General features: G+C 32.7%; 2 protein-coding genes across 2 annotated transcripts in view; one reads left to right on the top strand and one right to left on the bottom strand.

Annotated features, from left to right (window-relative positions):
- LOC114336209 (exostosin-1) overlaps positions 1 to 16,675 on the bottom strand; it is a 49,881-nt gene that overhangs the window by 11,001 nt on the left and 22,205 nt on the right. The window lies entirely within an intron of this gene.
- LOC126893300 (uncharacterized) lies at positions 10,228 to 15,491 on the top strand. Its single transcript, XM_050663320.1, has 2 exons — positions 10,228 to 10,367; positions 14,111 to 15,491. The coding sequence occupies exon 2, from the start codon at positions 14,111 to 14,113 to the stop codon at positions 14,708 to 14,710; it is 600 nt and encodes a 199-aa protein (XP_050519277.1). The 5' UTR covers positions 10,228 to 10,367; the 3' UTR covers positions 14,711 to 15,491.

Genomic DNA, 16,675 nt, shown 5'->3' with positions numbered 1-16,675 from the left:
ATTATTTGGTATTATGTAATAAAGCTTAAGATTCAGATTGATTTACACTAAATATCAATTAACTTTTCATTATAAATTTAGGAAACATTACAAAAATAGACACAAATTAAAAAAACTGAATATTCGCATTCGCATCCGCATTCGCGAATGTCGGTAGCAGATATTCGCATTCGCATTCGTATTCGCGAATGTTCAAAAAATGACATTCGTTACATCACTAATAGGTACCCCTAATTGTAAAAAATTATAAAATAACATTTTAAACTTAATTATGGTCAACATTTGATTTTTATTATTAAATAATGATTGTTTTATATTTTAGGATATAATATCATAATATTTTAACTCTTAAAACCACCCTTGTTGGAGCTATATATAAAAAGAATGATTTCGGCTGGCACCGATTTGCCAAAAAATTTGGGATTAGGATCATCTCGCCCTGTACTTTATATTCTATCCTATATCATGCTCAAGGGCGTTTATTATTTTTAGGGGTGTAAATCACCCCTTATTTTCAAAAATTATATAAAAACCTTAACATGGGTAAAATTTGGTTTTCATTGGTTAAATAATGATTGTTTTATGCTTTAGGATATAATATCACAATATTTCAACCGTTAAAAATCACCCTTAATAACATTGCAATTTTTATAAGTAATTTAATAGATCTACACAGAAAAAGAAGTAATATAAAATACAAATAGTTTTTTAGTCATCTTCATCGAGATCGATGTCATCTTCATCTTTTTCTATAACTGGTGGGCTATTGTTGCAATCATCCCTCAAGCACCCAGAACAAGTGGGATTGCAGTATAAACCCAATTTCAAAGAAACTAACCAATTTATTTACTATAAAAAAACACAATTGAATAATTCTACAAAAATTGTCAGAGCACATGTTATTTCCTTCGAACTGTAGAACACACTGACGAGGAATCAACTAAATATACAAACATGCGCAAATACATGATGAGCAGATGTTTCTTCTTTTCTGTCTTTCAAAGAAGATTCATTTAGTACTCTATCATTTTTTTCGTATCTCCAATATTTTCGGACATATTTTGAAGAAAAGGGTAAAAATTATGAAATTGCAAAAAATCATTTTATCTTTAAACTCCAATTTAATACAAATTTTTTTTATTTGGCCACCCTGTATAAATAATGATATTATTCTTTATATTACTGAATAGAGAATTGAACACCCGTTCAAATGAGGTGCCACACGACTCCTATTCCTATTTAAAGAAAATCATCGATTACGTCATCACGCTCATATGGATGACGTCACTAGTATGAAATATATGCCAAAAAATTGAAATTTAAAAACAAAAATCGACCTGTTTTGGGATTTTTCTCCAAAGTTGTCCGTTTTAGAGAAAATGAATTTATTCCATAATTTAGCCCCTCTCTGTATATAAAAATAATTACACAAGGCCGAAAATCAATTTTAATTATGAGGGTCGTTAGGGAGATGTTTTCACTGATTTTTTCGTAGAAAAAAGTAGGTAGCAACTTTATTTTGAGCATAAGTCGCTCAATTTTTCAACTAAAAACGTTTTTTGAAATGTCTAATTGTATACTTGAAAAAATATTCTGTAAGTCTTTCTCGAAAAATGCAAAGGTTTTCCGTTATTTGGCTTTGAATATTTCAAATTATGCATTTGACGAAAAAAAGCTAACCTTTAACATGCCGTATCTCAGTTTGTATTGGTTGCAGAAAAATTATAAAAAAGGATTTTGTGTTTCTAAAAGATACAATTTTTAAAGCTACAGTTTTTTGATTAAATAAATATTTTTTGAATTATTCTCAAAAAAAAAACCTCTCAAGAAGTCGATCTTCTCGTCGAAAAACTGTTACCTTCAACCGTGAATAACTCGAAAAATATTAGTTTTACGAAGAAAACGTAAAGAACATTTTTTCTTAGAAACAGGTACATTCTATTGATTTGCATGGTTAAAATGTAATGAAAAATTCCCGTCCCCGAGATGAGGTGGCAACCACCTCTAAAGTTTTATCGTACAGCGGCATGATATAGAAAATGATCCTTGGGCTATTCCCTACCTTCTGTGAAAATTTCAAGTAAATCCATGCTGGACGAAAAAATTGCGAGCCAAAATGCTGACCTAATATCCAGTAACATTATTTAATTTCTAATAGAATCGGTTCTTTGTGTGAATCAACTTATACTAAATGGCATTGGGAAGAGTATACTTTAACTAGTTGGAGTCTACTTTTACTAGTAAATGTTGAATAAAAATCTACATTTTATATTTATAATCAACTTTTACTGAAACCAGCCGTTTGAGTTGACTCTAACTAGGAAAAGTCAACTCCAACTGGATAATCAACTTGAACTATAACATAAATATGTTCTACATTATAGTATACAGTGATGAGCGCGCTAATAATCGGCAAAATAACGCAAAAAATGGACAACATAATGCGTTGTGAAATGGAAAGATATGAAACCAGTAGAGGTGGAAAATTATCAGTATAAACCTATAAAACATTACCACTTACAATAGTTTCCCGCCTTTAGACATTAGCTTTTTTTTCGTTTCGACTGACACAAATAAACGTCAAAATATGACAAGGTAGAAGTTAAAAATTTTTTGCCTGAAGGAATAGGAAAACTGTGTCTGTTTAATGTTTAAATTAGTTTTTAAATAAAAATATTTTAAAAATTAAACTAAAATTATTAACTCATTAATCATAATCTGTGTCTTTGATTTATGTATTTATGAACAGCCTTGCTGTCAAATTCACTCATTCTATTCGTTCTAACAGCTCCGTCAAAATTATTTAAAATTAAAAAAATGTTAATGTCACGTTAACGTTATATGTATGACTAAAGTTAACTAGCTCTTAGCTAACGCCTAAAGGTGGGAAACTATCTAAGTGGTAATGTTTTATAGGTTAATACCGATAATTTGCCACCTCTACTATTTTCATCTGTTTATTTCACAACGCATTATGTTGTCCATCTTTTGCGTTATTTTGCTAGTTATTAGCGCGCTCATCACTGTATTATATCAATATTAAGGTAATACCTTGCTAATTTTCAAGTTTGTTTTACTTTCAAAACTAAATTAGGCTTGGTGTCAAATACTAACACAAAAATACTAGTAGTTGATGTAGGTGTCAAGTATGTACTACTACCATTTTATACAAAGATTGTAAAAACGTAATGTTTTATTGTAATTTTCATTGTCACTAAAATAACAATCTTCAGTTAAAAATATGCCTCCTAAAGGGACAAATGTTCCAGTACAGAAGAAATTATGGAGAAAGCTATTGAGGAAGTTCTATGTGGGCAGCCAGTTTCAACAACAGCAAAGAAGTATGGGATACCCAAAGTGACTTTGTTCCAGAGTGAAAAACTTACACCAGAGTGAAAAATGGGCCCAGAACCATACCCAGTAGGCGAAGCAACGAAACACTAAAAAGCTCAAAACCTAAAAATTTTGTTCAGTAAGATGAATCGTTATGCAACTTTTTGCATTCGATTCGAGAGAGTGTCAGGCAATTTTGTGAACTAAATTGATCTCCGGCAGACATTTTTGTGCATACGAAAATGCATTTTCAAAGTGAATCTCGAAGAGATGGAAAAATGAAAACTTTAGAACTCGGGAAATATTGACGGAAATGAGTTCAATTTTTATAGTCGGGAGTTTTGGAGGTCACTGAACACGGATTTCATGACAGCGATGGTATCCGATGTACCTGATGCCCAGGGTGGAACTCGTCGCCTGGAGTTTTATGTTATAATCATTCAAAATCAGTTAATAAACATTACATTATCTTGGGCCATTGTCGATATTGACCGGTTTATAATGTTATTGACCGGATTTACGTTATTGTCCGTAACATACACTCGGGTGCAAAATTAACCAGACACCTTTAAAATGGGTAATTTTTTATGTCTCGCAATTCCTAAACCTGTTGTCCGATTTAAGTGATTTTTTAATATGTTATAGCCTTATTCTTTAACAATACCGTTTTAATAATATTGTGGCTAAACAGGTAAATTTTCATTGTATACGAGGTGTACCAATGAAACTGTGTTTTTTTCTTAAACTTCGCATCACCCTGTGGAATATTTTAGCATTTACAAAATACTGAAATTGAAATCTAACTATAGCCTCATGTTTTCTAAACATTTTGTTTTTTGATTCATTCGCGTACATTGGACCATAAAAAAGTTAGGTAATTTAACAACAAGCCATGTTTTTCATCAATACGGGGTCTTTTCAAATAAGTATGGCAACCTTTAAAGGGTAATTTTGCATGAAAAAATAATGACAGTTTGCTTTATAAACGGTATGTCCGCAATTGCTTCGTTGCTGAGATAGGGGGTGTTGAAATTTTTCTTACAAACTGATGATTTATTTATTGCTTTAAAACCGGTTGAGATATGCAAATGAAATTTGGTGGGTTTTAAGACGTAGTTATTGCACATTTTTTGACATACAACTAGGAATTTAATATTCACCATTGGCGCGCATACGGGTAATATGACAGCTCATATTACCCGTATGCGCGCCAATGGTGAATATTAAATTCTAACTTGTATGTCAAAAGTTGTATAATAACTATGTCTTAAAACCCACCAAATTTCATTTGCATATCTCAACCGGTTTTAAAGCAATAAATAAATCGTGAGTTTATAAGAAAAATTTCAACACCCTCTATCTTAGAAATTAAGCATTTGCGGACATAGGTTTATAAAGCAAACCGTCATTATTTTTCATGTAGAATAACTCCATAAGCTTTGCCATGCTTATTTAACCCATTAGCGCCGAGATTAATAAATTATTGATTTTGTATTATTTTTTGCAATATTAATAATGAACTGTGTTTAAATAATAAAAAACTTTATAAAATATTTTTTCTGAGATATTTCATTTCAGAGATATTAACTGTTGCCTTAAAGCAACGCTAGGCGCTTACACTACCTAGTTTTTGTTGAAAATAATAAACCAAAAAATTAAAGCATTTGGGATACAGTAAAGTAAGCAATAAAACAAAAATATATATTTATTCATAAAAAAATGTAATTCGATGTTATTAATTATAACAATTTACACTATCGAGAGTGAAACGGTATAAAACAAGAAGTACATAGTCCAATATCACATTTTAAACACATTGTTCTAACGATAGATTTACATGTTTTAGACGCACATCTTCTCTTTTTCACATCTGGAATGTACTTTATCAAATGATTGATGTTGTCAGGAGCGTCATTTGAAATTTTGATAGGGGGGCAAGCATTATATATACAATACATTATATATGCAAAGATAATACAAAATTGATCTATTTTTTGTAAATTTCAGTAATTTTCAGGGTCAGGGGGGCAAATGCCCCCCTATATGCATATAAAATGACGCCCCTGGATGGTGTCCAAAATAATGTCATCCGATACTCGGCTGTCGACAGATGCTGTCAAGGAAGCCAACCGTCTTCCACTTCCTTTACTAAGTACACGATACTTCTCTAAGCATGTGCTTACAATCTCTCTTATAATATAATCTAATTGCGATACCTTTTCTTTGCCAGTTTTATTATACAATATCCAACTATTTTGTAATGCAACATCGAGCATCCACGTAAAAATTGGCCAATACCATTTTTTGTCACGAATACTGATCCGGTAGCAACTTACATTCTGATCCATTTGGTCAGTTCCTCCCATAAATGTATTATACTCGGCGATCAATTTCGGTCTAGAAACAAGTATGTTTCGTTTGAGTTTCTGAAAAAATCTTCTTACTTGACCTACTTCTTGAATGCCGCAGGATGATGAAATCATTGTTACTGCTGCATTATCCATCCACCGGACATATAATTGTCCATCATTTCGTTCAATAGCTGTTTCAAAATAAATTCGATCTTTTTTCAGAAACTCATTTTTAGGAGTTAACGGACATCCTCTGGGAACTCGGTTTTCGCGAGTGGTTCATATTAATTCTCGTCAGTGTCTACATTATTTTTTGTATCTGGAGGTTCTACAAAAATATCGCCACCTAGTTCATCATTATAAATTATATCAAGGGCTTGAGCAAGCGAAAATCCTCGTCTAGAATCTAGAACAAAAATGATAAAATTTAAAATATAGGTAGTACAAGCGCCTAGCGTTGTTTCAAGGCAACGGCTGGGTTACAACAGGCACTGACAAGTAGTTATTGATCAATTCATATAAATGATTTAAAATATGGTTTGTTAGAAGTATAATCAACACAAATTTAACGTATATAAATAATAAGTTCCATTTATATCGAAATTATGGTACTTACTCAAATCGAATGTCCATTATTTTCACGTTCTAATATTATAATCAACTTCAAATGCACCAAACTAACAAACAGTTCTTAACACCGCAAATAGATACGCATAACCGAGTGTGAGCGATTATGGTTGATGGAATTTGCAAGGTCACACCTCTTTTTTGACTTTCTTATGACTTCAAGCTCCTCCCAAATACAGGCATGTCTGCCGTTGCTTTAAAGCAACGCACGGCGCTAATGGGTTAAAAACATACTGTTTTGATAAAAAACATGGCTAACTGTTAAAGTACCTAACTTTTTAACGGTCCAACATAAACGAATGACTCAAAAAACAGAATGTTGAGAAAACATGAGGCTATAGTTGGGTTTAAATTTGAGTATTTTGTAAATATTAGAATACTCCACAGGGCGATGCGAAATTTGAGAAAAAAACACAGTTTCATTGGTACACCCGGTATACAATGAAAATTTACCTGTTTAGCAACAATATTATTAAAACGGTATTGTTAAAGAATAAGGTTATAACATATTAAAAAATCACTTAAATCGGACAACAGGTTTAGGAATTGCGAGACATCAAAAATTATTCATTTTTAAGGTGTCCGGTTAATTTTGCACCCGAGTGATATACTGGGTGTCCAGAAACTCTACCGACAAACGAAGACAGAAGATTCCTTAGATAATTTTAAAACAATTTAACCCAATTCACTTAGTCCGAAAACGCTTCTTAAGGGAGCTAGTAATTAGTTTTTCTTAAATACCTTCAGAACGCTTCTATTTAGAAAAATGAAAATTGGTACGCATATTTATCTTCCAGAGATAAATCGATTCCATCCATTTTGAATTTCTAGTACCGGTCATAGGCGTCTGTTTCGGGTAGGGTAACGGTTATTTTATCGCATATTTTTTTTTTGTATTTACTTTTTAAACATTTTTTTACTCTGGATTATTAAATTGTAAGGTATTCTAGAACTAAAAGGTACTCTTACGTTAAGTCGATAGAATACACCGTTTTCTAAAAAAATCGATTTGAAAATCTTTCGTTTTGTGAATTTGAAAAAAAAATTAAAAAAAAAAACTATTTAGAAAAACGAAAACAGTAGATGATCTAAACGGGTGTCACTACAGATATAGGGAATTCTGTGTGTTAGAGAGAGAGGTATGTGATGTCACAGCTGATATAGGAAAGTATGTGTGTTAGAGAGAGAAACATGGTATCTCTGCTGCTATTGGTCCGATTTAAACGTACGACGGCTCGTTGGAATGGGCGGGAGATAACGAATACAAAAAAACATGGCGGCATAGTGTCAAAAGGGCGCTTTCCGATGTGACGACGTCCGATGGGGCGCGTTCCGATGTGACGGCGTTCTAGCGCTGATCGATCGGTGCGCGATACCAGATGTGCGATCGGTACCTTAATTTTTCGCGGAACGCGAAGCAGATGCGCGGTCGGTACCTTAAGTTTTTCGCGGATCTCGTAGATACGAAGCGCGCGGTAATTTTGGAATTTAAATAAAACAACAACATAATGCAATTTTTTTATTAAAAGAACTTAAAAGGAACACAGCGGCGCAGCGGTGCGCGATACCAGATGTGCGATCGGTACCTTAATTTTTCGCGGAACGCGAAGCAGATGCGCGGTCGGTACCTTAAGTTTTTCGCGGATCTCGTAGATACGAAGCGCGCGGCTGGTAATTTTGGAATTTAAATAAAATAAAAAAACATAATGCAATTTTTTTATTAAAAAAACTTAAAAGGAACACAGCACGTCAACGCGTCACGTAAAAACGTCACATCAAAACGTCACGTAGGCTTGTGAAATGTCACGTGAAAACGTCACGTCAAAGCACGTCACGTAAAACGTCACGTCAAAGCACGTGAAAACGTCACGTCAAAGCACGTCACGTAAAACGTCACGTCAAAGCACGTCACGTAAAACGTCACGTCAAAGCACGTAAAAACGTCACGTCAAAACGTCACGTGGGCTCGTGAAATGTCGCGTAGGCCTTATTGTCACGGGGAGCTCGATCGCAAGACCTGATTGCCACAGCGCGACGTGAGGTAGTAACATCATGTCTTTGAATGAGTATAGACGTAAATTAGCAGAATTTAGAGAAAAACTGACACAGTTAAGAAGTCAGGTTTTATTTTATGAGGATAAAAATAAGGTTATAAAACAAATAGAGAACCTATCACTGGGAAGCAGCATAGACTGGACACCAAAGGAATTTAGTCAGCAGCTGCGACAAGAATATTCAAGTGCTGCGGACTACTTATTTAGGGAAACTCCAACAAGGCGAATTCATCCAATTACTATTAATGATGTTATCGACGCCGGCGCCAACAACGATGAACAAAGAAAACATGAAAAGTGAAATAGATAATGTTTTTGCAATGACTTGTGTAATATTAGCTTCAGTGTTTATTTTAATTATAAAGATTATATTTAAAATTGTTAAGAGAAAATTTGAATCATCATGTAATATAAGACTTGAACAATAAATAAGGCGTTTAAATAAAAAACCCATAACTCTAAAAAATATTTAGTTGAAAATAATGAAAATAAATGTTAGCAGATAATTTACATATCGCATAGGAAATAGCGGTTGAGGGTCTAATCGCATTACTATGCAATTTTCGTTATCATACCCACATTTTGTTATTGAGTTATATTTCTTATCATGTGCATAGAAAATGTTGGAATTTTTAAAACCAATGACAATGATAAAACTGAATATAATTTTGCACACGCACACTTTCTACAACACGTCATAAGGTGGGGCACGCAACCGTATAAATTTCAAAATCCACCTCAGGACGGTCTATTCCATAGTCTATTCCTTACTGTTAGTGTACTGTTGTGGTTCAACTAGTTTTGCAAGGTAAGTGTTCTCTTAATTATTTTTTGTTAAATATTTTTTATTTTTCTTGTTTGATTTTGAATAAAACTTAATGTTTTCTGCTCTGCTATTTATAAAATCTCTTCATTCCAGCTGAGATTTATTATTTCGACATTAAATAATTATCTAATTGTCGACATTTTGAATGACATTTATTTTTTATTTTCTCGTAATTATTCGTTGTTAAAATCTTTTCGGTTTTTCAAGTTTTTGGTTAGCTATTTATATATTATTTTAGCACCTGATTGTCTACAAGACCTCATGTCAGCATGACAATTATTTTTTATTTTCTCGTAATTATTCTTTGTTAAATCTGTTCGGTTTTTTCAAGTTTTTGGTCAGCTATTTATAAAATTCCTTCATTTCAGATGAGATTTATTATTTTAGCACCTGATTGTCTACAAAAAAGACATGCTAGCATGACAATTATTTTTTTATTTTCTCGTAATTATTCGTTGTTAAATCTGTTCGGTTTTTTGGTTAGCTATTTATAAAATTCCTTTATTCCAGATGAGATTTATTATTTTAGCACCTGATTGTCTACAAGAACTCATGCCAGCATGGCAATTATTCTTTTTTATTTTCTCGTAATTATTCTTTGTTAAATCTGTTCTGTTTTTCTTTGATTTTTTTAATTAATGTTTTCTACTCTGCTATTTATCCCTTTATTCCAGATGATAGTTATTATTTCGACATCTGATTGTCTACAAACAAAAAAGACTTAATGTTAGCATGCTGAATGTCAATTATTCGTCATTCTTCGTAATTATTCTTTGTTAAATCTTTTCGTGTTTTGATTTTGAATACAACTCAATGTTTTTTGCTTGGTTATTTATATCACTCCTTCATTTCAGATGGATTTATCAAAAATTAATGCCTCATCTGTCGTAGCGAGGAAACCCGTGAAGAAACTCAAAGAATTACCGATCGACATTCCAGTACCCATTACGGGAGCCAAAATTGTGAAGACAAAGTTTGGGCAAGCTGTTCTGTTAGATTTGGGGGAAGAGGTGGTGTTTCTACCGCCTAGAGTCACAGATACCTACAGCCCCGTCATTGAGGAGTTTTCGAGCGGGAAGTATTCGATAGTTTATCACGGCCTGGTGGACTGCGGCCAACAGTACCAGCCCATGACATCATTTAAAATTATCTAAGCGAAAATACTGAAAGAGAGAGGTAAGCAATATGGATATTGTTAAACAATGTAAAAATTTACTGTTATTCATCAAAAGAATCAGAAAGATAGTTTTTGATAAATTCACAGCTAAAGACAAAGAAATTTGGGTGAAACGCTTAACGAAACAAATCAAAACTTGTAATAAAGTAATAAAAAAACGCACTTTGCCTATAGGTACAATTAGAAAACTGCAAACGCATGTAGGACATTTTAAACATTTTAAACAGATTATTTTCAATAGACATGTCGGTATGGGGCTAGACAACAAACTAAAACATAGAGTTAAATGGGAAAATGTAGTTTCCGCGTTTAAAAGTCGAATTAAAACTGGAGTTATAGTTAATTTATGGCATAAGGACTTAGCACATTTCCTAAATGATTGTTATATTATTTTTAAAAATAAAATCAGAAAAATTTTAAAAGCAGATAAAGTTGTTAAAGTTAATGTTTGTTTTTGTGGAGAATTTATTAAAAAATCGGGGGAGGAGGAAATTGTAAATTTTAAATATTTTAATACAAAAAATGCTGTACTAGACGTATCTACCGATACAGAGCGGTGGTTTTTTGAGAATGTTAAAGATAAAATAAATCTTAAATTATCCGAGTTTCAGGAAAGGGACTCCGGTTTTGCATTAAATAGAATTGTATCTTTAGAAGTAAATATTAATCGATATGAAATTGGAAATGGTTCCTCGTATATTAAACTTCCTGAGAGTATTCAAAAAAAGCGTGCTTGTATTAATGTAAAAAATTCTGATCAAGCATGTTTTTATTGGGCAATAGTTAGTGCCCTCTATCCAGCTAAAGCACATAAAGAACTCCCATCCTCATACCCATGGTACAGTACAGTACTAAAAACAGAAGACCTAGAGGCACCAATGCCGTTACATCAAATTTCAAAATTTGAAAAATTAAATAATATATCAGTCAATGTATTTGCTTTAGAATTAATAGAAAATAATGAAAAGTCATTTTTCACAGTATATCCAGCTAGATTAACTAAAACAGTCGTTGCCAAACATGTAAATCTTCTTTTAATTCAGAATCACTATTTTCCTAAATTAAACGATTATGAAGCACCTCCAGTGGATAATGATAATTCAGAAATTAAGTACCACTACTGCCACATTACGGATATGTCTAAATTAGTTGCTGGTCAATTAAATAAAAGAAAGGCCAAATTATTTCTTTGCAATAGATGCTTAAATTATTTTTCAACTGAAGGGAAATTGTCGGAACATGAAAAAATGTGTGCAGATATGAATAATTGTAAAATGTCTTTTCCTAAATATGATGCTGTTAGTTTTAAAAATTATACTTATAAACAAACAACGCCATTTGTCATATATGCAGATTTTGAGTGCATGTTAGAAAAAGTTACAGACCTCCAAACATCCTGTTGTACTAAAAAATATCAAAAACATATTCCGTATAGTGCTGGATACTATGTAAAATGTAGCTATGATGAAAAGTTGTCTTTTTTTAAGAGTTATAGAGGCATTGACTGCATGGAGTGGTTTGCTAATGAATTACCAAATTTAGCTCAAAGTATTCATTCGAAAATTAAGAAAATTATACCAATGCAGGAAAACCCGAGTACCAGTAAAGCCACAAGGTGTCACATATGCGAAAAATGTTTTTCTCCTACAGATATCATTGTTAAAGACCACGACCATTTTACGGGGGAGTTCAGAAATTTCGCCCACCAAGCCTGTAATTTAAATTTCAAAAAATTGTTTGTCGTCCCAGTTATTTTTCACAATATGAGTGGCTACGACAGTCATTTTATAATTTCAGAGTTAAGCAAAAAAGGAGATATTAGTCTACTTCCAGTCAATAAAGAAAAATACATTTCATTTACACTTAACGATGCTGTTACTAATATAAAATTTCGATTTATTGATTCATTAAGATTTTTAGGAGCCTCTTTAGATGAATTGGTCTCAACATTAAATAAAAATGACTTTAAAATTTGCAAGCGAGAATTTAGCAGGTTAAGTGACGATGAATTTAAATTAATAACTAAAAAAGGGGTATTTTGCTATGATTTTATTGATTCTTGGGAAAAATTAAACATTACCGATTTACCTCCAATAGAGGCATTTTATAATAAGCTAAACGATACGAATCTTACAGATGAGAAGTATGCTCATGCTAAAATAGTTTGGGATACCTTTAACATTGAAAATTTAGGTCAATATTCAGATTTGTACTTAAAAACCGATATTGTGCTTTTAGCAGATGTTTTTGAAACTTTCCGCAAAAAATGTTTTATAACTTATGGGTTAGATCCAGCCTGGTACTACACAATGCCCGGTTATTCTTGGGATTGTATGTTGAAATACGTGGGGTGTAACCTCGAGTTATTGCGTGACGTTGACATGATACTATTTATGGAGAAAGCAATTCGTGGAGGAATTTCAGTATGTAGCGGTAGAATGTCGGAGGCCAATAATAAGTACATGTCTAATTATGACCCCGCACAGCCCTCAAAATACTTAATGTATTTTGATGTCAATAATTTATATGGGTGGGCTATGGGAGAACCCTTACCCTACGGAGGGTTCGAATGGATGGATGTCAAAGACATTGATGTTATGTCTGTACCTGATGACTCTCCCGTAGGGTACATGTTACAAGTTGACTTGGACTATCCTCGCCAATTACATGATCTGCACTCAGATTTTCCATTCGCTGCCGAACACCGCAAAGCTTTGGGTTCAAATCATACTAAACTAATGACAACACTTTATAATAAAAAAGAATATATCGTTCATTATAGAAATTTAAAACAAATGCTGGCTAATGGGTTAGTTTTAAAAAAGATTCATAAAATTTTGAAATTTAAGCAGTCTGCGTGGCTGCGACCCTACATAGAATTAAATACTCGACTTAGAGCTGCAGCTACGAACGATTTTGGAAGAAATTTATACAAATTGGCCAATAATAGTGTATTTGGAAAGACTATGGAGAATATAAGGAAACATAGAATAGTAAAACTAGTCAGATCATGGAATGGGCGATATGGTGCTAAAAATTTAATTTCTAGTGCCAGGTTTCATAGCAGAAAGATATTTAATGAAAATTTAGTAGCTATAGAACTGATTAAATCAGATCTAGTTTTTAATAAACCCTTATACATTGGCATGACTGTTTTAGATATATCAAAATTATGTATGTACCAATTTCATTACGACTATATGCTTCCAAAATTGGGCGCAGATAAATGTAATTTAATGTATATGGATACCGATAGCTTTATTTATGAACTGTACTGTCATGATGCATATGAGGAAGTAATAAAACAAGATCTATCAAAATTTGATACATCCGATTACGCTGTAGATAATATCTATAATATTCCTCGCGTAAATAAAAAAGTTTTAGGAGTAATGAAAGATGAAAATAAAGGAGAAATTATGACAAAATTTGTGGGATTACGATCAAAAATGTATACTTTTAAAGTTCAATCTGGTCGAATCACTAAAAAAGCAAAAGGGACTAAATATAATATAGTAAAAAATGTTATAAAATTCGATGATTATGTAAACTGTTTAAATGATTTTAAGGAACAAACTGCTACTCAACACTCCATTCGGTCATATAGCCATAACGTCTATAGTATAGAACAAACAAAAATTGCGCTAAGTCCTTATGACGATAAAAGATATTTAATTCCAAATAGTTTTAGAACCCTACCATTGGGACATTACAGTATTTTAGAATAGATTTTTTTTTGTAGATGAATGTTCCATCATTGACCGACCTGTCTATCAAAAAAATCTGTGAAACAACAGTATCAGCATCATATTTCATCGAGCAGTCCCCCTTGCCGTGGACATTAACAAAAATAATATTAAAAAAATTTCCTTTATATAAATGGGAAACGATGATAAGCAGTGCTAAAAATGATCCTATTCCTTCATATAAAGGAATAGAATTTATTGCTTGCTCTAAACACATACCGTCACATTTAAGAAATGTCGTATTAGGAAAGTCAGATTGGGGGAGTATATTTGAAGATGAACACTCCAGTTATTGTGTATGGGCTAATGGATATTATCTTAAGCAGCATCGCCTAAACGTATGTAAATCATGTTTTTTTGCATTCAAAAATGCTCATGAGACCTTAAATAAATTTTTACTGGTGCGTTACGACCATACTCACGAAGTTTATGATGCTGATGATATCGTTGAATGCGTATATCAGCAACCATATTATTGGTGCAATAGTTGCTTTACTCAAGTTTTATTCGATTTAAAAGATTACGAGTCTTGCGTTAATGCATTACATGAAATGCCTAGAAATAACAGGTTTGATGATTCTGAACCAGAAGTCTGAAGTAGGCAGTAATATTGATTCTTTTTTAAGGAACAAACTGCTACTCAACACTCCATTCGGTCATATAGCCATAACGTCTATAGTATAGAACAAACAAAAATTGCGCTAAGTCCTTATGACGATAAAAGATATTTAATTCCAAATAGTTTTAGAACCCTACCATTGGGACATTACAGTATTTTAGAATAGATTTTTATTGCAGAAGAACGTTGAAATGTCTCACAGATGTGTTACACCAGACCTATGGACTCCCGCTAATCTGCAACAAATAGCAGCCAATAAAATTTATTGGGATGTAGTTGATGCTAATACAAAGACATTTACGCTTCCAAGTGGAGAGCAACATCCTCTCCCTCAAGATGTGATTGGTATTGAACGATGGTACAGCAAGCAAGGATGTACCGCGAATTTTAAGATTCCCAAGCAAATACGATTCAGTTTAAACGTAAATTGTATAAGAGAATTAAAACTACAAATTGTGAAGAACTGTGAAAAAGTGATGTCATGCGGGTGTCGAAGATGCGGGGCTCCCTATGGATTCCCCCCAATTTACAAAAAATAGCGAATACAATCCTAAGTAAATTGTCTAAGAGAATTAAAACTACAAATTGCAAATATTTAAAAATTGATTTTTGAGACGAATTATGTTCATAAGCTACTATCTCTCTTTTGTACTAAACGCATAACAATATCCACTTGCTATCTCTCTCTTTCTTGTATATATATTGTAAAATAGTGTGTAATATATATATTATGGTAAAATAAAAACTCTAAATTGGTATTTTTTTTTTATTTATTCAAATCATTAATTACCCTAATTTTATAAAAATAAATGAACTCCCTAAGAGCATTGTTTGTCATATCATCTGACATTATAGAACAAAAAGCATACAATATTTGCAAGGGGTTTAAACTATCTGCAGCATTTTTACAAAAATCTAAAACATTATAATAATATTCACAAAAGTTCAAATTTTCTAACAACTGCATACGAGGCGATAGCACACTAGTGTTAAGTTCAACAATTTGCTTCACTTCTTCTTCATCCATATAGTACTCCACACCATGCTTCTTAACAATAATGAATTTACAATCATCGTAAACTATCGGGGTAACAGTGCAGTATTCTTCGCATGGAAAAGTTGGGTGCATGAGGTCATCAGTTGATTGGAAAAAATCAATTAGTTGTTGTGTAATGATTGAAATAAAGGAATACCATTCGTATGCGCTGAGTGATATTCTGGTTGGTTTATATTGCTGAGATAAAATCACTGCAGGCGAAAATGATCTTGCAGGGCTTATACCACATTGTACTTCATAGCCCGATAACGTGTATTTTGTTGCAAGCAGGTAGAAAACTTCTGATTTGGCGGCAGCCTCATAATTTTCCAAAGCTCTATCTAATTCTTGATTATAGTCTTCGTTGCTAGGCATATCGATGCTAAATTCACAACCACCTGAGGAATACCCACTATCTTGAGAGCCACCTGAAGAATACCCACTATCTTGAGAGCTCATGTTCACTTGTACTGACATTGATACTGAAGCATGAGTTCTTTTATATTCCCCTACTCCTTGTGGTAAAAACAACCTCTTTGCAAAAAATGTATTGCTACGCGGCGGATTAAAAGATAGATCCTCCTAAACTACGTCATTAACGTTAATCCAGCTGTTATGTTTGCTGTCCATACCGAGCCATTTCACATACATCTTATTGCCTTTTCGTCTAAGTACTTTTTCAACCAAGTAAATGTCAGGGTTTAATGTTTTCTGTAATTCTTCTTCGTAAAACCCCCCGCTAATCAGTATACCTTGCATGTCTTCAAGCAAATACGTTATAGGATTTGTTATCTTAACTTTTACAATTTTAAATAATTCCGTCGTCCAATTGGGCGTGTAGGCCTTTTCAAATAAATGTTTTGTCTTTGAGACACGCACAATGTCACCAATTTTATATTTTCTTGG

This window comes from Diabrotica virgifera, chromosome 10 (assembly GCF_917563875.1).
Source record: "Diabrotica virgifera virgifera chromosome 10, PGI_DIABVI_V3a".
Classification (NCBI taxonomy): domain Eukaryota; kingdom Metazoa; phylum Arthropoda; class Insecta; order Coleoptera; family Chrysomelidae; genus Diabrotica; species Diabrotica virgifera.
The sequence above is the reverse complement of the archived record's forward strand: the minus strand, read 5'-3'. Positions and strand labels throughout refer to the sequence as shown.